Here is a 23,279-nt window from a genome sequence, read left to right on the forward strand (position 1 = left end):
CCATATTGGTATAGATATCCAGCATGAGATCTGATGTGTTTTCAAACTGTTTATTTTAAAACAAAAATTTAACATTTCTATTAAAATGAGCTCTGCGTGTCTCTCTCCTGTCCTGTAGCTTCCAGCTGACCGTAGAGATGTTTGACTACCTGGAGTGTGAGCTCAACCTCTTCCTGGGTGGTAAGTTATTCTGGTCTGACTGCGCTGCCAGCTGTGCTTATCTGAAACCGTGCACATTAACATTCACACACCCACAGATGAATGCATCCAAGTTCACACTTTCACAGACAGGAATACGCAGTCTGACTGATCGGAGGTCTCTGCACAATGGTGCGCAGAAATAAAGATGATGTCATGATATATATATGTCACGTCAGAGCTCCACCTCTTCTGATTCAGTCTACTGCCAGGCTGTTTGTGGATTCATGTTATACTTTAGCCCCCCTTGTTGTCTGGGTGAGTCATCCCAGGTTAATGTCTCTTGAAGTGTGGGTCGAGCTAAAAATAGAGCGCTGGGATGTGACCAGGAGCTCAGAAGAAATGCCGGGAAGGCTGTGTGCGTCCATTTATGAATGATCAGGAGGAAATTACATTCTGGTATCTATTTATCATGGCTTTCATTCAACATCCTGGTGATATTATCAAACCCTCGTCCCCAACTCCACTCCTAATATTGCTCCTAAGCCTAAACCATATTTCTTCGTTACATTGGTGATCACATGTCGTGCTTTGACAAATGAAAAATCGAGGTTGCACCCAAATCTCTTATGCTGTCGTCAGCTTCCTCCTGTGGTCTGTTCTCTAAAAAGCATCACGTCATCTGGGGGTGAAGAGGCCAGACATCTAGGTGCATGCATGTGTGTGTGTGTGTGTACACGCTGTGGCTAAGCAGGAAACCACACCTCAGCTTTACACAGAGGCTCTCAGTGGCCGACTTTGGGGATATTGTGAGCAGGGCAGCAGGGAAATGAAAGAGGGGGGCGTAATGACAGCGAGTCACACAATCCTGTTAGTGTTCAGGTTTCTGCTCTCTCTTTGCGTCACTTAAAACCTTTTTCTTTTCTTTTTTTAAAGCAAGAGTGAGCCGTGTGCTGCTCTCAGACACTTTATTGGTTAATTGTGGCAGAAGCAGTAAAATGAAGAGCACGAGTTGATTGAGTCATGAAACATGTATGATTGATGAGTCTCCCACTGTTTGCAATAATTACTAATGCTCGTGTGTGTATGTGTGTGCATTGATTTTTGGGACTGCATTTATTGACCGTCTGTCTCCTCACAGTGTTCAGCTCTCTCGACATGTCTCGGTCGGTCTCTGTGACGGCGGCGGGTCAGTGTCGTCTGGCCCCCCTCATCCAGGTTATCCTCGACTGCAGCCACCTGTATGACTACACCGTCAAGCTGCTGTTTAAGCTGCACTCATGTGAGTCACACACCCCTGCTGGTCGAGCACACACACAGCTGCAGGCTCAATAACTGCAGCGGTGCTCAGTGTTGTCGTTACTAAATGCAAATGTTGTGCAGTTTTTGAATATCGTTGAAGTGACTGGAAACCCTTGTTAGACTGGGCTGATTTGCATTTATTGATTTCTAGCTAAGGTAGGAATTCGCCCATGGTGATAACTGATTATTTCCATTTCTTTTGCAGGAAAATAAACACGGGCCTTATTCTGAAACTTTTTAAAAAAAATCCTAAATGCCATTTATGGTTTTCTGACCTTAGCTTATGAGAGCAAATCCTTGGCTTAATCAGAAGTGGTTAAGACTTAGTCTCACTGTGTTTGTTGACCAGTTTCAATCATAATTGTATTTTTATTTTAATGTTAATTGTTTTTAATGTTCGAAACTGGTCAACAAACACGACAGCAACATTAAGTCTGCAGCTAGCAATGAACAAAACTGCCATTTTTTTTAATGCTTCTGTAGTTTGTTGATAAAGGTAAATAGTAATCATTGCCATCACATCTGTCTAAAGCACAGATGTGCTTAAGCCATTTAACACTAACTTATGACTCATTCAAGTGCATTCAAATGATCAGTGGATGGGCCAGTGTTGTGTCTACACATAACAGACAACCTAACAAAGATCCAATGTCTTTACACACTTTGTAAACATTTTTGTGACAGACTGCTGGTAACAATTTCCATAAAATGGCATTTTTGCACCAACAAGGTAATTCTCAAAGAGCTGTTAGTCTGAAACTTGGCAAATCTCAGCGTGGTGTTAAACAAATTTGAGGAAACTGAACAGATGCAGGACAAAAGAGGAAGGGGAAAGACTAAAAAACTATCTACAGCAGATGAACAGCATCTGAAAGTCACAACTTTAAGAAATAGGAAAAAGACCTGATGCAGGACCTGAGTGATGCATCTGGACCTTCAGTTGATCCGTCTACTATTCACTGAAGCTTCATCAGCAGTGGTCTCAGTGGAAGGGCGGCTGTCAGGAAACAATGGAGTACTGCGTGGAAAGTGTCTGATTGGCATCACTTTCAATTTTCAGCGTGATAATCATCCCAAACACACTGCAATGCAGTTTTGTTTGCCTGCTTCAATAAGTCACTGCACCTTTTCCAAGCAAAGTATAAAGAAATGTGAGGGGGCTCAACACTTTTGAACATTACTGTACCTCAAATATTTGACATCATCATTTTGCCTACAACAGTAAAATCACAGAGCAGTAAATACTGTAGTATGGGCTTGTATTCAAAGTCTCACTCGTAAGCACCACTTAAAGTACAAGCTGATGAAGCCCTGTGTCTCCTGAACTGCACTGGATTTAGCTGTAGGATTTCTAGCCTTACCTTCGGCTCTTAATATTCCTCAGATGTGTGCATACTTAAAATCTCTGACAGTTATCTTCAAAGATTGAGAGAAGCATTTCTCTTCTCCGAATTGACGGATTCCTCAGAACCCCTCGGGCTCATGAAACCTTTCAAAGCCTCACTGGAAAAAAACAAAAATTAACCAGCAGCTCAGTTTCAAAAAGCCTTTTTCTTACTCTCTGGAAAGGTAGATGTGGAAATTTGCAGTTCTGAAGCATTCTTAATCAAATCCCTCCGTATGTGTATGCAGTCAGACATGTTTTAAAGTATCCTGATCTACCTGTCTGTAAGTAATTCCTGGCCACTTGTCTTTGTGTGCTCGCAGGCCTTCCAGCTGACACTCTCCAGGGCCACAGAGATCGCTTCCAGGAACAGTTCAAGAAGTATGAAGTTCACTTTCAGTGTCTCACTCACACACACACACACACACACACACACACAGAGTTGGTCACAGTTTCTCTGAGCTCTTGTTACCGTGCTGAATGAATTTTTAGTGTCAGACCTTTTTGCTCTGTCTGCCTCTTTTTCATTTTTATATCTCTCCCCTTCTTGCTTTCAGGCTAAAGAGTCTGTTTTATCGCTCCAGTAACCTGCAGTATTTTAAGAGGCTGATTCAAATCCCACAGTTGCCTGAGGTGAGGACTTAAGCGCATTTAAACCACACGTAAACGTGAACTGAAAACTGGAAAAAAATGTTTCAGTTCAAAGCTTTTTATCTTTATTGTTGAATCCCATTGCTTTTCACAACTTGTTATAGACGTGAAAGTCCTGACACGAGGCAAATTCATGTCACGCTTTCATGAAAATGTAGGCAAATAGATTCCACTGTGATGAACCTGCCTAAACCAGGATGTTATACAGATAATAACCCCGTGCCTTTCTGATTGTCGCAGAACCCTCCAAACTTCCTGCGTGCGTCTGCTCTGTCGGAACACATCAGCCCCGTGGTCGTGATCCCCGCCGAGTCGTCGTCCCCGGAGTCGGAGCACGTAGTTGAAACGGACGACCTGGTGGACACAGACGTCCCCGTGCTGCCGGTAACCACACGAGACAAACGGCTCTGGATCCCGTCTTCTTAAATGTCCCCCATCTGTTTATCTAGCCAAATTATTAGGGACACCTGTGAACTCTTATAGGATCCAGTACAGCTGTTCTGCCGCATCGGATAGATTTAGATTTAAATATGTCCTCTGTATACATCTGGTTTGTATAGTGTTAATTATGTTGTTTTTCAGATGCACATGAAATCCAGTGTCTCGGCTTATTGGAATATTTAATAAGATCAATTTAAAAAAATAAATAAAAGGATTTGCAGCACAGAAACAGTCCAACCTTATAAAGTTTGGCGCAAACTTATACAGTTTGCACAGTTTGGTGCAAATTATTGGTATGACATGGACGTGATCAGCTCGTGGCACTGCTGAGGTGTTACTGAGGCTTTGACAGAAGGTTTCAGCTTGTCAGATTTTGGCTCTGGTGTTTCTCATCTTCCTCTTGAAAATACGTCGAGTACGGTTCAGGTCAGGCGGGTCGATCGAGTGCACTAATGAAATGGTCGACAAACCGTGGGCACGTGTGAAGTCGGCTTCTCCATAAAGTGCTCTAAAATCTCTTGGTAGACAGCTGTGTTGACTTTGGATCAAACACCTCCAACAGCAGCAGGTGACACAGCGCTCAACATCATCCCAGACTGCAGAAACCACACACTGGACTCCCTCTGGACTCTAGATCCTTGATTTCCAAATGAAATACACAAATTACTTTTATGTGGAAAGATACTTTAAACCACAGAGGACCTTAGTCCAGGTAAAACATTTTCAATGCTGTCTCTGGTTGGCGAGTGGTTTCATATTAGGAATGGATCTGTTTCCTGAAGACGTCTGAGCGTGTGGCGGCTGTTGATGCTCTGACCGCAGCCTCAGTCAGCTCCTTCTCTGCAGGCTCTTTCTGCGCATGCTTGTTGAGGATGTCAGTGATGGACATCTGGACCGCTGTCAAGTCAGCAGTTCTCCCCATGATTGTGCTTGCGTGTACTGAACTAGCCCATCAGACACTCTGAGTAAATTACAACCCAAACTGTACAAACACAAACTGGAAAAGAAATACTCTAAATACAAGAGATGCTGGATTTTCATGAGTTATCATAATTATCAAAGTAAAAAAAAAAGTGGTGACATGTTTCACTTTAGGTTGCTGTGTGATTTGTGTGTTTATCCTTTTCAGGCTCCTTTGGAGACCAAATTTGACGACCTGTTTGGCACCTCGGCTGCTATCGACCCGTTCAACTTCAACAGCCAGAACGGCATGCGCAAGGATGACAAGTGAGTGTCATCACAGGAGCATAGTGACATGAATAAATACTTATTGTATATAAAATTGGCCCAAGTGCTGCGTAAACATGTCTGGGTGAAAATCTCTGGTGCCAGAATGGTGCCGTGTGAAGCTTGTTCTCCAGTTTTATGTAGAGCAGCAGAGATGACAAGTATCGCCAAGTTCAGGACACACGTGTGCCATCGTACCCCAAATAACTAAAGTTTTGCTTATGTTAACAACAATCTTGTAAGATCAGATTAGATTCATTTTTATCTGTGATGTTAATGACAGAGACCGGCTGATCGAGCAGCTGACGAGGGAGATCCAGGCCCTAAAAGAGGAGCTGGAGTCTTTCAGACTGGAGGTAAAAACAGCAGCTTTTTCTAACTTTATCCGAGCAGCATCCTCACAAAACGTGTGACCTTTTCTCCTGCTCTCCTGTCCGTCGCCAGAGCGGTCGATTGTGTCAGGCTCTGCGGGGGCGAGTCAACGAGCTGGAGGCGGAGCTCGCCGAGCAGAGCCACCTGAGGCTGCAGGCTGTGGGAGAGAGCGAGTTCCTGAAGGCCGAGCTGGACGACGTGCGGAGGGTCAGGGAGGACACGGAGAAGGAGCAGAGAAGCCTGACGGAGATTGAGAGTAAGGCTTCATTTATTCTACACCGGCACATTATCTACTCTGTCAACAACGAGCCGCTGAGGTGATGACGTGAAGTTGCACAGAATTTTTGGTCATGGTCGTACACTCTACATCTGACGTAGCTGCTTCACCTGCTGCGCCTGTGTCTCTCTGTATGTGTTCGCATGACTTTTACCAGGAAAAGCTCAGGCCAACGAGCAGCGCTACACCAAGCTGAAGGAGAAGTACACCGAGCTGGTTCAGAGCCACGCAGACCTGCTGAGAAAGGTGAGACGCTCTACTTCATGAGATCCTTAGATCGCAGTCTGGCCTCCTAGTGTCCTTTATTTTTGCCAAGCTGAGGATCTGCTGTCTGAATTATAAGTGTTTCTTTGTGTGTCTGTATGCAGAACGCAGAGGTGACCCGGCAGATGACGGTAGCTCGGGCAGCACAGGATGAAGTGGAGGCGGTGAGGAAAGAGATGCAGGAGAAGGTGAAGGCCGCTCAGGAGGCGGCGGACAGACAGGTGAGAACGAGGCTGGTTTGGTCATCACTGCCAAACGTGTACGGAAAGCTGGCCCCGTGCTTCCAGCTCGGTGCTTTCGCTCCAAATGATGTGCAGAGTTTGGTAAAGTTGTGGAATATTCTGCTGCAAAGTGACCAAACAGGCTGTTGTTTTTAAGATGTCTGAAGTTTAATTTGGGCTTTTCTTGCTCAGGAGCGGGAGCAGCTCGAGCAGCTTCAGCAGCTCCAGAGAGAGCTGGTCTCAAGCCGGGCAGAGCTGGACTCCCTGAAGACCAGCATGGCCTCTTCGCAGCAGGTCTCTTTCTCCTCTCCTTTCTTCGCTCAGATCCTAAATCCAGATCTCGGAGTTGCTGTGGAAAATTACAAAACGAATTTATAGCCCGCTCCCTGCCCTTCAACATTAATCTATAAAAACACCAGCTAATACAAGAGTGTGCGAAAAGATTAATGACATGGGTGACCTGTGTGATCTTTATGGATTAAAGTCTGGATAAAGTCTTATAATGGGGCGCTGACACCACACGCTCTTATTCTAATCATCAATTATTAAATGATCTCAGTCACTCTCTAGCTTGGCAGCAGAGAAGGGACAAAGTTAAATACAGCTGGTATCCTCCTGTGATCCTGGAGCACACCAAGCCTCAGATCTGTAGATTTTCCTTCGAAGGAGTCAGACTTTCTTGGCGTTTTTAAAGTGGTCTAAAGCAATAATTCTCCAGGCTTTCTGAAGGTTTGTCACAGTTTTCCATCGGACGCTGGTTCAGGTTTAGTACCTGACCCAGACAGCTGTCAGGGGAAAACAAGGCTTATCTCTAATAAAGGTGCTCATAGCAAAGATGGACTTTTAAGCTTGTTGGAATTAAACAAATGAGCGATGGCTCAACACTTTTACACAGTACTTTTAAATGGTAACAACACATCCTGGACGCTGACTCAAATTTAAATAACCGTTTTTCTGTCACAATCGCGCTCCATAAAAACACGCTCCATCCCCGTCCATCATCCACGCCCTCCATTTCTTCTTCTTTTTCATCGTCTTCCCTCTTAGTCACTGACTGTTCCTGTACACGAACCGCTTCAGAGACTCGAAGCGCAGCTTGTGTTAGAATTGATATGCTAATTCGTTTGTTTGACATTAGCGATTGAATAAAACGATTTTCACAGTGGAGAAATTTAAACAGAAGCAAAGCCTTGTTATGTATTAAATTTTTTCCCCTCGCCGCCTCTTTTCTTTTCTTAATCGCCTCTTGGTTTGTTTGGTTTTTTTGTCATTGCTGAGCTGAATAGAAAAAGTTGTAGAAAACAAAGCGAGAGATGAGAGCGGTAAAAATCTTGCACAAACCCTAACTGCTTATGGAAACGCAGATATTTAGTCCCTTACATTAGTGCAGCATTTCATTCCAAGATCTTAACTACGGATGTTTCAGAGGGGAGAAAAAAAAGCTGGAGCTAACGAGATCATTTGCAGGAATATTCATAATGGGATAATCAGAGTAATTAAAAAAAAAAAAAAAAGCCCTAAATCATGCCGTTAACCCTCAGGATCCCCGACGACTGTACCGTTTCTCTGCACATGCTCTGTTCCCTGTGCCTTTCATCCGTCTCTCAGCGTCCCACTCCTGACTTCCTATTTTTTGCAGCTTCCACTTATCAACTCCATCACTCTTTCTGTCCTCCTCCGTCTCTCTCCAGTTCTTTTCTCTCCCACAGCCCACATTTTATCGCTCTTGTCACTTTTTTTCCCTTCTCCCCGATGAGCAGCTCTCATACCGCAGCTTTAAAAAGCCTAACAGTTCTGTTTCTTCTTCATTCCCTCCTCTGTCTGTCGGACCTGCCGGCACCCAGGCTGTAAGTCTTTCACCTTTTCCTGCTTTTACACTTCACTATCTACCTGCAAATAAAAGGGCAGGCACTCGGCCCAAGTTCCACTGCTCTCCTCCAAAGACACGAGGATGTAGCTATTTTCCAAAACCACAAATTCCCAGAGTTCCTTTATTTAAAGGTCAACCCCAAAGCTCTGGAGTCTGAGACAACATGGTTATTGTGGTTAAAGATGAAGTGGGGTTTTTTTTGTGTGTGTGTGTTTGGGTTTTTATTGTGAGGTCAGAGCTCTTCCTGATGTGTCCTGACAGCTGTGAATTATCCTGACCATCAAAATCGTTTCCTTCTGTTGTTCCTCTCACTTCATTGTTTTTGTTTCTTAATCCCTCCATGTTTTATTTCCTCGACACAGTCGAGCGAGGTGCTCGGCACTCAGCTGGCAGCGTTGGAGTCGGAGAAAGCCGAGCTGGTCCAGTCATTGTCGAAGGTGGAGGCGGAGCTTTCGGCCCGGGGGGAGGAGCTAGAGCGGGTCCAGAGCTCGCTGGTGACGGAAAGAGAGAGCAGGGTGAAGACGGCAGAAACCCTGCAGAACCAACTCAATGAGAAGGTGACGAATTCAAACATCTCCCCTCGTAAACATCTTAATTTTAGTCACTTTAAATCGAGCATGTGAGAGACGCGAGCGGCTCGGAGTGTGCAGATTGCGATGTTTGTAAGTTTGACCATGTGCGTTTGTCCACAGGAGAGCAGGGAGCAGGCGTTAGAGAGCCAGCTGGCAGCGGCTCGTTGGGCCAGCCTGCAGGGCGCCGTGGAGGAGGCGGAGAAGATCATCCAGGACAGTCTGGCTCAGATAGATGACCCGGTGCACATCAGCTGCACCAGCTCAGCAGGTCAGAATCTGACGTGTGGATTCTGTGCAGTGCAATTGTGATAGTCAGCTCTGTGTGTAGCAGCGTGTTCGTGTGCATGCTCTCATCAAGTGTGTCGCTCCATCTCTGCAGACTACCTTGCATCCAGGTGTCAGGCCTCCTTAGACTGTATGGAGAGATTAAATTCTACCAGAGTGGCCTTCCTGGCTGACAACACGGGTGAGACGAAATCAGAATGTGAAAGAATAAAATTAGTTATTTGTTTTTAATTTGTTATCTTTTAAAACCACGCTGTGTTAATGCTGTTAAATAAAGCTGATGAATATTTGTGATCACTTTCTTTTTTCTGCTGTTTTGTGCAGGCGTGTCTGAGCTGGTGCGTGCAGTGACCCAGTCTGGCCACCTGGTGGGCGACACCATAGTTCAGGGTAGTGCCACCTCCCACATGGTGCCTGTGGAGCAGGCTGACGGTAAGAGAACCAAGATGCTGTTTGATTAGAGATATTTGGCTGTCACGGGCAATAATTAATGTTTCTGACTTCTCAGAGTTCAACTGTAAGTAGTTGTCACCAAGCCACTGTTCAATGGAAGCTAAACATTTAATTAAAGAGGACAGTTTATGGACTTCCATTGGCTTAAAAGAGCAATAGAGCTGAATATCATTGGCATAGAAGTGATAAGACACCTCAGGGAAATGCCTAATTATAGGTCCTAGAGGTAACATGTACAAAAGAAAAAGAATAGATCCCAGAACTGAACCCTGCGGTACCCCACATGTCAGATCCTTAGAATGTGACATAAACTGATTTGCAAAAGCACTAAAAGGTCTGTTGGAGAGGTATGACTGAAACCACTTCAAAGCCAGACCGGACACACCGACTACGTCCCGGAGCCTGTTAATCAGGATGGTGTGGTCAATGGCAGATGTCAAGTCCAACAAAACCATGACTGTGGATGCTCTGGAGTCAGCTGACATCATAATGTCACTAGAGACTTTAAGTAATGCGGTTTCTGTTGAGTGGCTTTTACGGAAACCTGACTGAAATTTTTCATATATTTCATGTTTAACACACTAAAATAATAAAGTACACTAGCTATTTGGCTGTTAACTAGCAATAAGCCAGAGGACTAATGGCTCAGAAGGCCCAAATATATATATATATATATATATATATATATATATATATATATATATATATATATATACACACACACACACACACACACACACACACACACACACACACACACACACACACATATATACATATATATATATATGTGTGTGTGTGTATATCTGTATATATATATATCTATCAAAAACAACAATTATTACGCAATTTATTTCCAATTTTTATCACATTTATTTTTGTAAACATGGTGTTTTAGGTCTGATTGAAGGACTGATGTGATGGTAAGGTGTCCGCTGCTGCTGCGCTTTGAATATTGGTAGGCTTTTTTTTTTTTTTTAATTTTCACAAGAATTGTTACTTCCCCTAGAGTTTTGGCCACCCCAACAATCAGAAGATTCCCTATGAGCAAGCATTTAGCGACAGTGGGAAGGAAAAACTCCCTTGCAAAAGGAAGAAACCTTCGACAGAACCAGGCTCAGGAAGGGACAGTCATCTGCCGCGACTGGTTGGGGTGGGGGGAGTGAAAATTAAAAAAAAAAAAAAGCCAAAGTGATCATTATTGGAGCAGCTTAATTAATTTTTCCAGTGTAATTTGCTGTTAATATCCTTTTCCAACCCCAGTTTGTGTTTTTGTCAGTTTTGTCCAGGGTGGAAGATGTCATGCTGGAGATTGAGTCTGTATGGTCTTTCATTGTCGATACATGGGAACCTGTTAGAGAGGCCAGGGCTGAAAAGGGATGCGGAGAACCTCCGAGGGTGTTATCCGCTGGTGTGCATCCAAGGCCAACATCCCTTTAATTAGGCTGACAAATAAGCGTTGGCCATTTTCTGGTCCTTGTCTAACCTTCATTATATGTTCGAGGTCATCCAGACGTTTAAGTTTTATGTATCGAGTGTCCAGGGACTCATATCCTGTCTCATACTGAAATTGTTCGTCAGTCTTAAATGTCCAGCGCTGTTGGTTGTAGTTGTAGTTGTCTTCAATGAAAAAGTCTTCAGTGTACACGCCAGAGTCTAGAACATGATCTGGTGGCTGACCCTGAGTCTCTATGATGAATTTCAAAACATCATAATATTCATTTCCAGGGTAGAGTGGCACCCCTGTAGCAAGCTCCACAGCTACCAGCCCCAGAGACCACATGTCAATCGCTTCATTGTAAGGAAGGCCAAGCATAACCTCAGGTGCACTATAACCAACTGTCCCCACACGGTGACCAGGAATCACTGCAGACGCAGGACATGCGAGGCCAAAGTCTATAAGTCTGACTTTGACTGGAGACTCATGGCGGTTTACAACCATGATGTTTCCAGGTTTGAGGTCAGCGTGCACTATTCCCACAGAACCCAGGTGGGACAGGGCATTTGTGAGTTGACCTAAAATTGGCCTGACTTTGCTTATGGGGAGACGCCGGTTAATCGGGTCCCGTATGTAGTCCCACAGGCATTGATCAAGGAGTTCAAACTTTAGGCAAACCCGCTCTCTGTCGAGGAAAAAGCCGTTCCATTGAACAATGTTGGCGGCATCTGGAGCCAACCTTCGCAGCTGCTCCAGGATGAAAATTTCCTGTATTGCCTGTTGCCGAATATCAGGGCGGCTCTTGTTGACTTTAATGGCAACAGCTTGGTTGGTTTTGGTATCACGACATTTGGCTACAATACCAAAGCCCCCTTCTCCGAGGAAAGCCTCTACCTTGTAGTGGTTTCCCAAAATGCTCCCTTCAACTATTTCAGCCTCATCTGAGCAGAAGGATGGGCTGGCTGACGTGTGTACGAATACTTGCTGAGAAAATTCAACCGAGCTTTGAAAACTGCGGTTGATTTTCTGTGATCTCTTGCATTTCAAGTTTGAAGGGTGCTGACAGACCACAGGGTTTTGTGGTCTTTCAGCACTCATGTCAATGCAAGGGGAACTCTTAGAGAGGCCAGGGTCGAAAAAGGGATGCCGGAGAACCTCCGAGGGTGTTATCCGCTGGTTTGCATCCAAGGCCAACATCTGTTTAATTAAGCTGACAAACAAACGTTGGCCATTTTCAGGTCCTCGTCTAAACATCATTACTTCTTCAAGCTCTTCAAGACACGCAAGTTTTATGTGTCGAGTCTCCAGGGACTCATATCCTGTCTCGTATTTAAATTGTTCGTCAGTCTTAAATGTCCAGCGCTGTTGGTTGTAGTTGTCTTCAGTGAAATAGTCTTCAGTGTACACGCCAGAGTCTAGAACATGATCTGGTGGCTGACCCTGAGTCTCTATGATGAATTTCAAAACATCATAATGTTCATTTCCAGGGTAGAGTGGCACCCCTGTAGCAAGCTCCACAGCTACCAGCCCCAGAGACCACATGTCAATCGCTTCATTGTAAGGAAGGCCAAGCATAACCTCAGGTGCACTATAACCAACCGTCCCCACACAGTCACCAGGAATCACTGCAGACGCAGGACATGCAAGGCCAAAGTCTATAAGTTTGACTTTGATTGGAGAGTCATGGCGGTTCACAACCATGATGTTTCTACATTTGAGGTCAGCGTGAACTATTCCCACAGAACCCAGGTGGGACAGGGCATTTGTGAGTTGACCTAAAATTGGCCTGACTTAAACATGGGGAGACCCTGGTTTTGCCGGTCCCGTATGTAGTCCCACAGGCATTGATCAAGGAGTTCAAACTTTAGGCAAACCCGCTCTCTCCGTCGTGGAAAAAGCCGTTCCATTGAACAATGTTGGCGGTATCTGGATCCAACCTTCTCAGCTGCTCCAGGATGAAAATTTCTAGTTTTGCCTGTTGCAGAATATCAGGGCGGCTCTTGTTGACTTTAATGGCAACAGCTTGTTTGGTCATGGTATCACGACATTTGGCTACAATACCAAAGCCCCCTTCTCCGAGGAAAGCCTCTACCTTGTAGTGGCTTCCCAAAATGCTCCCTTTAACTATTTCAAGCTCATCTGAGCAGAACGATGGGTTAGCTGACATGGTGAAATGTGTCGGCTTGGTCGGAGAATTGCTTAGAAACGTGAGAGTCTCTCAAAAATTTCCAAAAGGGTTTTGGTTGCTGTCAGGTCAAGGTCCGTTAAGCAGTAAAGTTTAACAGAGCAAAGCTCCTATATGTGGGTTTTTTCTCTCAGCAAGATCAAAGGATCAAAGGCATTCTATTTTTGATCAAAGGCATTCTATTTTTAATCAAAGGCATTCTATTTTTTCAGTTAAAAAAATGAAAAAAAAAATAGTGTTTCAACAGGGCAGGCTGGTGTCCTGTGGGAGGCAGAGGTGACAGGGTAAGGATGCAGAGGATAAGATCCAAGAAAAGATTTACTTATCGGTCAGCTCATCAGCGAGCAGTCGTAGAATCACAGGTGCAGCTTGGCAGGGGATGGAGAGTGAAGACACAAAATCAACAATGACTTAAGGCAAAGTTACAGTGTCAATGTTAGTCTTTATTTTTTCTCAGTGTCCTCTTGAGGGACAGTATGTGTATATAGTTCTTTAGTCATGTTTTAAAAACAGAATGTGAGCCAAGACAGGCCAGAATAGAACAAAAGTACTGACTTCATGCAGATGTAATGTTTTTGCCCTCGGGGAGATGGCAAGTCTAAACATGCCCAAATATAATGCAGTTCTGGCCAGCAGTTATTTTACTGCAACAAAAGAAAAAAACAAAACCTAAACATTGGGTCAAAACCACAGGCTGCAGAGGCTAAGGATCAATGAGGAGCACTTAGCTTTGACTCGGTGTGTGCTTCCATACATTGCCTGTGGAGCCTGTGTACAGTTTAGAGCAAATCATCTGGCTGTCAGGTGCTGCAGTTACATTTTGGCTTCCTCCTATCAGAGTGTTCTTCTGCAGCAGTTGACACTTAGCCTGAGGAGATATCGGTTTAATTAACACTCCAGCTTCAGCTGCTCGTGGCACCATCCCATCCCAGAGTTCACAGAGTATAAACCTGGTAGCTCGAACACTTAGGCTACGTCCACACGTACACGGGTATTTTTGAAAACGGAGATTTTCCGTTTTCGTTGTAAAAAATAATCCCGTCCACACGTAAACGCAGAAATGAAGGAAAACGCTGCTAGGAACATGCCAAAGCAACAGGTGGCCAGTGTTGGGGACGTATTTAGAATACAAAATATGAGTAACTGTATTCCGTTACAGTTACCGTTTTAAAAGGTGGTATTCAGAATACAGTTACTTTGCTGAAATAAATGGATTACACGGCGGTCCTTTCCTGTTTCATATTATCGCGGGTCAGGACTGTTTGGGTTTGTTTGACAGCTATGTTCTGTTGTTCCAGGCGGCAGCGTTACGGTTGCCATGGTTACAGGGTGACGCGCTCTCTCTGCGTGTTTCCTGGGTGAGAGAGCGCTTTTTTGTTGTTGTTGTTGTTGTTGTTGTTGTTGTTGTGCTAAGCTAATAGGCAGAATGCTACATGTATAGCCCTAAAGAATGTAGCATGATGGGCAGTGTAGTCCGTGCTGCAGCGAGAATGGACTACCGTACCCGTTATGTGTCTGTGAGCGAGGGAGGGAGAAAAAGGAAAAGTCCGAGTTGTCACGGAGCAAAAACGGGAGCTGGAAGCATGTAAATATAATAATAACCACTGCAGCCAAGAAAAGTGCCTGACGAGCCCAGTTGTAAGTAAGCTATTAAGACTCGACTGTACGCTGTGTTCGTGTTTTCCTCCGGAAAAAAATAAGTTCCGTTGGAGCAGCCTTTCAACGCCTCTCTCTGTCTCTCGGAAGCAAAGTGACCCAGACAACAAAGTAAAGCTATTTTTCGGCTACCAGCCTGACACGGAACCCACCGTATTAGCCAGAGGTCCCTTTACTACGGTTCGGAGCCGCGGACCTTCAGTAACAGTAATAAATCACAGCAATAGTACATTCAGGTAGTTGTAAACAGCATGATAATAATATATTAAGTAATCCAAAGTATTCAGAATACGTTACTCTCATTGAGTAACGTAACGGAATACGTTACAGAATACATTTTGGGGCATGTATTCGGTATTCTGTAGTGGAATACATTTTAAAAGTAACCTTCCCAACACTGCAGGTGGCGATACATTCCTAACCGTGTAGAAATGTTGGCCAATCAGAAGTCTAGAAATAGTAAACAAAGATGGGGCATAGAAGCAGAACCTAGTCCTATGTGTGGAGGGACAGTAACTGTGTGTGTATATGTAAGCATTTAAACACTGCAGAGAGTACAATTAACAGTAACAGTATTGTAGAAATTCATTTCACCGAAACAATAACGTGGCGCACAGTGTGACGTCAAAAAAGGCGCACACCTTTGACGCTGCGTTTTCTCCGTTTTCCACGTTCACACGTAAATGCAAAATGCAAAATACCCTGGTACGTGTGGACGTAGCCTAAGAGTGTGTTTGTGCATTTATAACACGTGCATCCTTCCTGCCTCTGTTTGTGTGTCAGCCCTGTCAGAGAGTGTGAAGGTGTGCGGGGCTGAAGCTTTGGCTCTCCTGGGACAGATGAAGCAGCAGGACGGCCTCGCTGCAGCGGACAGCGGCAAGCTGAAGGCAGCTCTGGAGGCCGTCCTTGCCACAGCAGAGGTGCGTAGAGATAAAGAGTTGCTCTGTCTCCACAGCTGCTTTGTGATACACTGACTAATTTCTCCTATAATGTGAATACTTGACTTTCCGCTGTTTCAGAAATTGCGTCCTCGGGGTTTGGAGCTGCAGCAGGGGGAGCTGGGAGACCTCGTGGAGCAGGAAATGGCTGCCACTTCTGCCGCTGTGGAATCAGCCGCTGCCAGGATAGAGGTGCATAAGTGTGTGTGTGTGTGTTTGGGGGGGGGGGTCATCAGGCACCAGGTGTTTGTGCAAGTGTCCAGTGTGAAAGCATTGTCCCCTGTTTGACTTTGCAGCAGTATTAACTTCAAAAAGTCCTCTCACTCTTCTCCCTTCCCCTTATGCTCCTCTGTGCGCTCCAACAGGAAATGCTCAACAAGTCTCGAGCAGTTGATACAGGAATCAAGATGGAGGTCAACGAGAGGTAATGCTCAGATTAGGACTTGTTGTTTTTTGGAGGGGGGGGCACCGCACGGAAGCTGAGCAGATTATCTTTTTCCTATAACATCATTTTTAGTTAAATGTGGGTTTGCAAAGATAAATGACTGTCTCCCAGGAGAAAAAGTCTTAATCTGGCTTTTAAAGCAGCTACACGTATGCAATGCAACCGTGAGCCTTTCTACACTCATGGAACAGCGTAAAACTCAGAGCGGACATTCAGCGACCTTTAAATTAGTTCAGAGTCATGTAATGTCCTCGCTCTAACCAGGCAGCACGCCTCCTCCTAAAGCAAACAGTCACACAGTGCACGGGAAGCTCTGATATAGATCTGCCAAACATAGCACAGACAACAACACCACAGTTTACCCCTAATTAGAAACAAACTTCAACCTCAAGCTTTTTAACTTCTGGTGGTTTTGATTTGGTTTCTCTTTCCTGTACAGCAGCAAAATGCTTTTGAACTTTAGAAGAAGTTGAGTCATCTCCAAAAACTAACTCAGCAACTTCTTCAACAACAAGAAGCTCAAACCTCCATCAAAGCAGTGTTTACCTTCAAGGGAATAGTGCTGTAGTGCTGTAAATACCTAGAAGTCACTATATAACATGATACTACAGTATATTTCCTGAAAATATTTTAACACATTTTGATGGAGAGGTCAGAGGTCAAATGTGACACCATTTTTTAAAAGTCTTTCTATATGTTGATGATACACACCACACTTGTAAGAATCATAGTTTCTAAATTAGAGGCTTTTTGTTAATTTTCCACCAATAAATATTTAAGTGAACTTTGAAGACCTCAGTGTTTGTGAGCTAAATTTTAATGGATTGTTAACATGACCTCACTCTACACCACTACAAAGTTTCATCAGACAGACTGACACACACGCATACAAACATTACCAAAAATATTCAAATGTTGTGTTTTTTGGTAGCATTTTGCCTCCTTGGCAGTTGCAAATGTTCCTAAGAGAGCAGCAAACTCCTCCATCTCATTTTGAATAAATAACACAGACACAAGCTGCAGGTATCTGTTTGTATTCTGATGGGCGCAATCTGAGGAAATGAAGCGGAAAAGGAAAGGGAGATGGTTTTTATCAACCGTGAGATGTCGGATAGTCACTCGCTGAGTGCTGATGTGTGAAGAGTTTCATAAATTCAACCACAAAACCAGGACAAAGTTTGACATTTGAAGCCAGCCTGCCACTTGTCTTCAATGCAGTATTCTGTAGTTTCAGCCTCATTAACTCAAATAAACGTCGTGCCGTTTGTCGGACCCACAATAAAAAAGATTTGGTTGATTAGGTTTCTCTGGTATTCATCCAGGCTGTGTATTAACTCTGTGTGCAAATTAAGCCAATTAAACTTTCTCTTAACTCTCAGCGTGACTTAATAATTCATGTAAAAAAAGGAAAAAAGTGTTTAATCTGTAGCCGCTGTGGGAGATGATCATGCAGAGAAACAAACAGCCACTACAGCTGTAACCAAAACAAAACACACAAACTGCACTGAGGATTTGGGTCAGTGGTGCATCAGTCGTGCATTAGCTATCGCTACAAGCTGTGTTCAAGATATTTGCAGGTACAGCTTCTGAGCTACATCAGGCTTGTTTGAGCTGGAGAGCTGCAGGCAGTGATTGTGTCTTCTGCTCTGTCGCCCTCTGCAGGATCTTGGCCTCTTGCACAGAGCTCATGCAGGCCATCAAGGAGCTTATTTTGTCTTCCAAAGATCTGCAAAGGGACATCGTGGAGAGTGGAAGGGTGAGTCACACTGCAGCTTTATGTTACTGGTATTTTTATTTTTATTTTTTGCATTAGCGTAGTTTAAATAAACCCAATATCTAACATCTAATTTAAACATGTTTGGCGTTTGTCCACCAGGGGGCAGCCTCCATGAAGGAATTTTATGCCAAGAACTCACGCTGGACCGAGGGCCTGATCTCTGCCTCCAAAGCGGTGGGATGGGGCGCCACAGTCATGGTGTAAGTAGCCTTCCTCTCCTCAGTGAGTCTTCCTCACAGCAGAGTATTAAAGTGCTTGAAGGCCGAGTGCTTGCTGTGGGAAAGTTAATAATGATGATGATGATGAGCGAAGAGGTGACTTTTTTAGAAGAAGATTGATAAAGCGAACACTTTATAAATGACCTCACAAGCCTTAAAGTTTTAGTGTCTTCTGAGCGTGATGCCCAGGAGCTCTGGGTAGTGACAGGGAAGATGACATCACAGATGCAGACTGCTTCCTCTGAAGCGTTCCTGGGCGCACACTTAGAGATGGGATTATGTCGGGCAGTCATTCAGAGCAGAAAAGGAGCAAAGTGAAATTGTTCAGGCATCCTGGGAACCTCCTAGATGAGGCGTTGGGACAGACTCAGACTGCCAATACAGACTCAGTGCTGTATTGGCAGCAAGTGGAATTGCCAAATACAAGAAACCAGTAAAACTATTTAAAAAAAACCTTTTGAATTTCGACCACAGGTGGACATCCTTAAGTTTTTTTCATGTCCTGTAGTAATGATGGCTGTTATGTAAATGTTATGCTATAAACGTTTACCCTGATGTGGGGTAAAGTTTATGTTTTAAGGAGTTGTTTTAATTGTTTCTATGTTTGCTTTGATTTAAGATGCTGGGAGATCGAACTAAACTAAACTAAGCACCCACGACCAGAATAAGAAGCAGAAAATGGATGAATAGTTTGTTTCTGCTTCCTTTTCTCTCTTTTTTTTAATTAGTCTTTATTTAAACAAGATTTTTATAAAGGTAAAAAAAAGGAAAATAAAATAAATAAAATATTGGGGCAGTGATAAATAGTGTTAAAGATCAGGAAACAAATGTAAAAAAAAAAAAAGTCAATTTTTTCCCAATTTTGTCCAAAGGTAACCGCCAGCATTAACACTATAAAAATCTCCAGTGTATAAAAACTCTGTTTCTGCTTCTTTTCTAGCTTTAAGATTAAAATCAGAGCTTCCCTTGAGTTTGTTTTGCACTGTTGTTGTTGCAGGGATGCTGCTGACCTGGTGGTTCAGGGCAAAGGGAAGTTTGAGGAGCTGATGGTGTGCTCACATGAAATTGCTGCCAGCACAGCACAGCTCGTGGCTGCTTCCAAGGTGAGCAAAGAAATTTAGCTTTTTTGAGAAAGCTAAAAACGTTACTTTAGCAGTTGACGCTAGGGAAAGATGTTAAAAATTTCACGTCTCTCGCATTATTGCTGCTCTCCTTCTGCAGGTAAAAGCAGACAAAGACAGCACCAAGCTGCACCGCCTGCAGCAGGCATCCCGCGGCGTCACACAGGCCACCGCGGCTGTCGTGGCCTCCACTAAGTCTGGGAAGTCCCAGATTGAAGAGACAGGTGAGTTTTAGTTTCCTCTTTCCTGCTACCTTAAAAAAAACAACCACAAAAAAAGTTACCAGACTAATTTATGCCGGTCTTTTCTAGACACTATGGACTTCTCCAGCATGACTCTCACCCAGATCAAGCGACAGGAGATGGATGCACAGGTGAGCGAGCAGCAGATGGTTGAGCTGCGAGTCTTAATTAAATCAGGAGGTGACCGTAACTTCATCCGAGAAGCTTTTCACAAGGTGCCTTTCATTGGACGTGGAGTAAAAATAGTCTCTCCCCTTTGGCCCAAAAATAATCAGAAAGTCTTATTTTTAGCAAGCGAGCCGCTCGGGTAGGCGTGCTGATCCGAGACTCTGAAGGTTCATTTTTCATCGTGAGTGAAGCCGAGGTTCATGTGAACGCTTGAGTCTGTGTTGCGGCTTTGTTTCACCCACACTGAAAGAAAAACACAGGAGGCTCTGAACCTTCTCTCACACACACAGAAACACACACAGCTCATTGCTGGAAACACACACAGGGCTCCTATTTTAAGATAATCCAGTGTGTGTTTTAGTTTAAGTCAGACCTGTTTAAACAACAGCTTTCATCTGGTTGTTTAGAAGGTTTTCTCTCACTCACTCACTCACACACACACACACACACACACACACACACACACTTGAGCCTGACATAATTCAGCCTGGATGACAGTTGGATTTTCCGTGTTTGAGAAAAGTTAAACCAGCTGTATCTGTATCACGCCGTGACACCCATAAACCCACGCTGGCAGCTGTGGCTGCGTTACGTACAGTTTTAAATGTAATAAATCATCAGCTGTTGCTCGATGAAAGGTCGTCTTCTCCCTTGTTTGTTCAGCTTTGAGCCGATCTGTTTGTAGTTTTTAGTTTTCCAGGATTTGAGAGGGGAAAGTGATTAACAGTCCGGTGAACGTGTCCGGGTCTCCTCAGGTCCTGGTTCTGGAGCTGGAGATGCGTCTGCAGAAGGAGCGAGAGCGTCTCGGCGAGCTGAGGAAGAAGCATTACGAACTGGCCGGCGTAGCAGAAGGCTGGGGCGAGGACGAAGAGGGTGGGCACCCGCGTTACGATTCATGCACGGTTTTAAAAAAAAAACCGTAGCAACCAAAACACTTAAAATCTGTCTCTTCCTCGTCCTCCACAGGCACAGGCTGATCCCCGCCACCGGTGGCGTCCCCCCTTCCTCCTCCTCAACACAGAAGACCGGCTTCTGTCTGCCTCTTTCTATTTATAGACACACTTTTCAGCCTTTCTTCTCCCTTGCTGTTATTTTTTTTTAAATTATGTTTGTCTGTTATCCAAGCCAAATGAAAAGGTGCTTCTTTTCTAAACTCGCTTCTCCACCCATGTCCCGAAGCTTCCATAAAGGACAGCACCAAGGGCTCAGCAACAGCGGAGGATGGGTGGGGGTGTTAGTGCTATCGGAGGGATGAACACATGCACACGAGGAGCGGCGTGAAAGACGACCCACAGCCCAGCTTCAGGGCCTTCTCCTCCTGGACTGTGTTGGGAAAACACAGCGGCGAGGTCTCTTATTGTCGTTTCCCTCCTCGCTGCACAAGTTCTACTCGTCATCCCGGGACGCACCGCACAAAGGCCGAACTCTGAGGAGCAGGACGGAGGGGGGAGATGAGTCCACCCCGCCCAAATTCATTTCTCTGTAACACAGACGGCGTGCTCTCCCGTTAAAAACAGATGTTTTTGTCCGGCGCATGAAGCCGCGGGATCCCGAGACGCTTCTTTTTTTTCTCACTGTGAGTTCTCACCTTATCGAGTCCGCTTCGCTGGACTTTCTGCCTTTCACCTCCTCACCATTGTAACGACTGTGACTGTTAACTTAAACACCGACCCCTCCCACACACACACACAGACACAGCCCTGATTTTTGGTCTTTATTTTAATAAACGCTCAAACAGAACGGTCCATGTGCAGGAGGGTTGGGTTGCAAAGTAGCACACACAAACTGTCTTCTCCCTGTGAACTACCTCATGCTACATCATTGGAGGTAGCCGTGCATCAGGGGGAAGGTTTAGATGAGCAGATTTGCTGAAAACACTAATAACATGGGTCTGATTTTTCAGATTTTCTCTCTTTTACTGGTTAAACTGGGGCACAGGGTAGTGAGAGGCAGCCCTCTTTATTATTAGTATTATTATTATTATTATTTTTAATATAGAGCTCGTTCTGATGTCTTTTTCTCTTCATCAAAACACAAGTTTTGCTCTTCGGTTGAGTAAAGACAAAGACCCTCCTCTGCTGTTTCATCACAAGCTTAGCCCAATAAATCAGCAGGAGAAGCAATATCCATGAGAACTTTGACCTTTTTTGAAGTCAGACTTAAACGAGGACTCGAGGCCATTCCCACTGCACAAACCTTTAGATCGACCCGGTTGATCATGTGACCCAGCCTCTCGCCACGCACAGCGGGGGACCGACTGCCGTTATTTTCCCCGAATTCCTTCTCTGAGTGACAGAGGGATCACGGGGACGCCAACGAAAGCAAACTGCAGTGTTTTTTCAATCGCTTCCTAAAGACCAAGTAGCTGTGTACATAAACTACAAGCCTCCTGTTGTTGGAAATAATATTTTTGCTTGCTTTTAAGGATTCGGTTTAACTGAAACGAAACGGTTAGTTTCCTAACTTCCTGCTGAACCCGACGAGCTGCCGTTTGGCTTTGGACTCTGAAACCTGAGACGAGCAGGCGTTTATTGTCAACCCTCAACACGTTACTTACCTTCTTTCTATTCGATGACTCTCGCCGCGGTTGGTGGTGGTGGGGGTTTGTCTCTCTCTGTGTCTTAACGTACTTTAGTTTCGGACCCTCCGCTTCAGCTGCGTATCTCTAAAAGGTTGTGACACTGGGTAATTTAACAGCTGCTGGTCGAATAGTATTTGCCAATAATAATAAGTATTATCTGCAGTGCTATTGAGTCCAGGTCTTTTTGTACTAAATGATTTTTAGCTGTAGTCTGTCACTTCTTCCACACCTGGTAGCTGACTTCAGTAGAAGAAGAACCTCCATAAAAGAAAGGAGCATTTTCTTTGTATGGATTTTTTTTTCCAAGTGTCTTGAAAGACAAGTCGATTGCACCTCGAGTGACATTTTGGGTTTTTATTTTTTATTTTTTTGCCCAAATTACCTTTTTATTAACCTCTCTCACTCCCTCTTTGGCTCTCTCTCTGGTTCATGTCTGTTTAGTCCTACCAGCTCAGCCAGCCTTTCAAACTGCCTCACACTGTAGTCAGAGAGAAACAGATACTCACATAGCAACATTGAAATATGTCTTTGTATAATATACTAAAACTATGTTGGTGGGTTTGTTTTTATTTTTTCAGTTTTTAAAAATAAATATTTCAGCTCATTAATACAGACCATGGCGTGACTGCGTCTCCTTCTTTCCCTCGTTGGATCTTAGTTCTGGGGAACAAACCAAAGCCTGTAAAGAGCACAGTTTTGAGAAATGTTAGTATTCTTGGAAGATGTCAACGTTGCATAACAGTCACTGATTGATAAATTGCCTGAGTCATTGCTCCGTTAATCCTTTTACCTGATAACACGGTGGTCGCTGCGCAAATTTTGAGGATTTCCAAGAAATAAGTGGATAGCTGGTGGAGATGACGTGCAGACAAGTGCAAACAATGGCATCCTTATGTGCATGAGAGCGCAGTGGTGGGAGGGTGCAGCGGGTGTAGGCTCAATAACCGTCTTTTACAGAAGCAATAACCCCTTCATGTGCGTTGGATCAGATTTGAAATCCTAATGCAGCTAATTGATTTTTCTTTTTCGGGAGCAGGGGTTGGGGTGGGTTGT

At 44.3% G+C, this 23,279-nt stretch overlaps 1 protein-coding gene across 2 annotated transcripts in view; it reads left to right on the forward strand.

Annotated features, from left to right (window-relative positions):
- hip1 (huntingtin interacting protein 1) overlaps positions 1–22,840 on the forward strand; it is a 55,170-nt gene extending 32,330 nt beyond the window's left edge. For both annotated transcript variants that reach the window (XM_039622273.1, XM_039622274.1), the window contains 25 exons: positions 119–180; positions 1,280–1,420; positions 3,148–3,205; positions 3,382–3,457; positions 3,716–3,859; positions 5,046–5,143; positions 5,427–5,499; positions 5,588–5,771; positions 5,950–6,038; positions 6,161–6,277; positions 6,470–6,571; positions 8,510–8,704; positions 8,840–8,987; positions 9,099–9,185; positions 9,329–9,436; positions 15,520–15,656; positions 15,756–15,866; positions 16,040–16,098; positions 17,782–17,875; positions 17,996–18,096; positions 19,112–19,217; positions 19,336–19,459; positions 19,547–19,608; positions 20,401–20,518; positions 20,612–22,840. In XM_039622273.1, the coding sequence (XP_039478207.1) occupies positions 119–180; positions 1,280–1,420; positions 3,148–3,205; positions 3,382–3,457; positions 3,716–3,859; positions 5,046–5,143; positions 5,427–5,499; positions 5,588–5,771; positions 5,950–6,038; positions 6,161–6,277; positions 6,470–6,571; positions 8,510–8,704; positions 8,840–8,987; positions 9,099–9,185; positions 9,329–9,436; positions 15,520–15,656; positions 15,756–15,866; positions 16,040–16,098; positions 17,782–17,875; positions 17,996–18,096; positions 19,112–19,217; positions 19,336–19,459; positions 19,547–19,608; positions 20,401–20,518; positions 20,612–20,622 (2,605 nt within the window). In that variant the 3' untranslated portion in view covers positions 20,623–22,840. The remainder of the gene's footprint in view (positions 1–118; positions 181–1,279; positions 1,421–3,147; positions 3,206–3,381; positions 3,458–3,715; positions 3,860–5,045; positions 5,144–5,426; positions 5,500–5,587; positions 5,772–5,949; positions 6,039–6,160; positions 6,278–6,469; positions 6,572–8,509; positions 8,705–8,839; positions 8,988–9,098; positions 9,186–9,328; positions 9,437–15,519; positions 15,657–15,755; positions 15,867–16,039; positions 16,099–17,781; positions 17,876–17,995; positions 18,097–19,111; positions 19,218–19,335; positions 19,460–19,546; positions 19,609–20,400; positions 20,519–20,611) is intronic.
- The last annotated feature ends 439 nt before the right edge of the window (positions 22,841–23,279 follow it).

Source organism: Oreochromis aureus, linkage group 14 (assembly GCF_013358895.1).
Source record: "Oreochromis aureus strain Israel breed Guangdong linkage group 14, ZZ_aureus, whole genome shotgun sequence".
In the NCBI taxonomy this organism is placed as follows: Eukaryota; Metazoa; Chordata; class Actinopteri; order Cichliformes; family Cichlidae; genus Oreochromis; species Oreochromis aureus.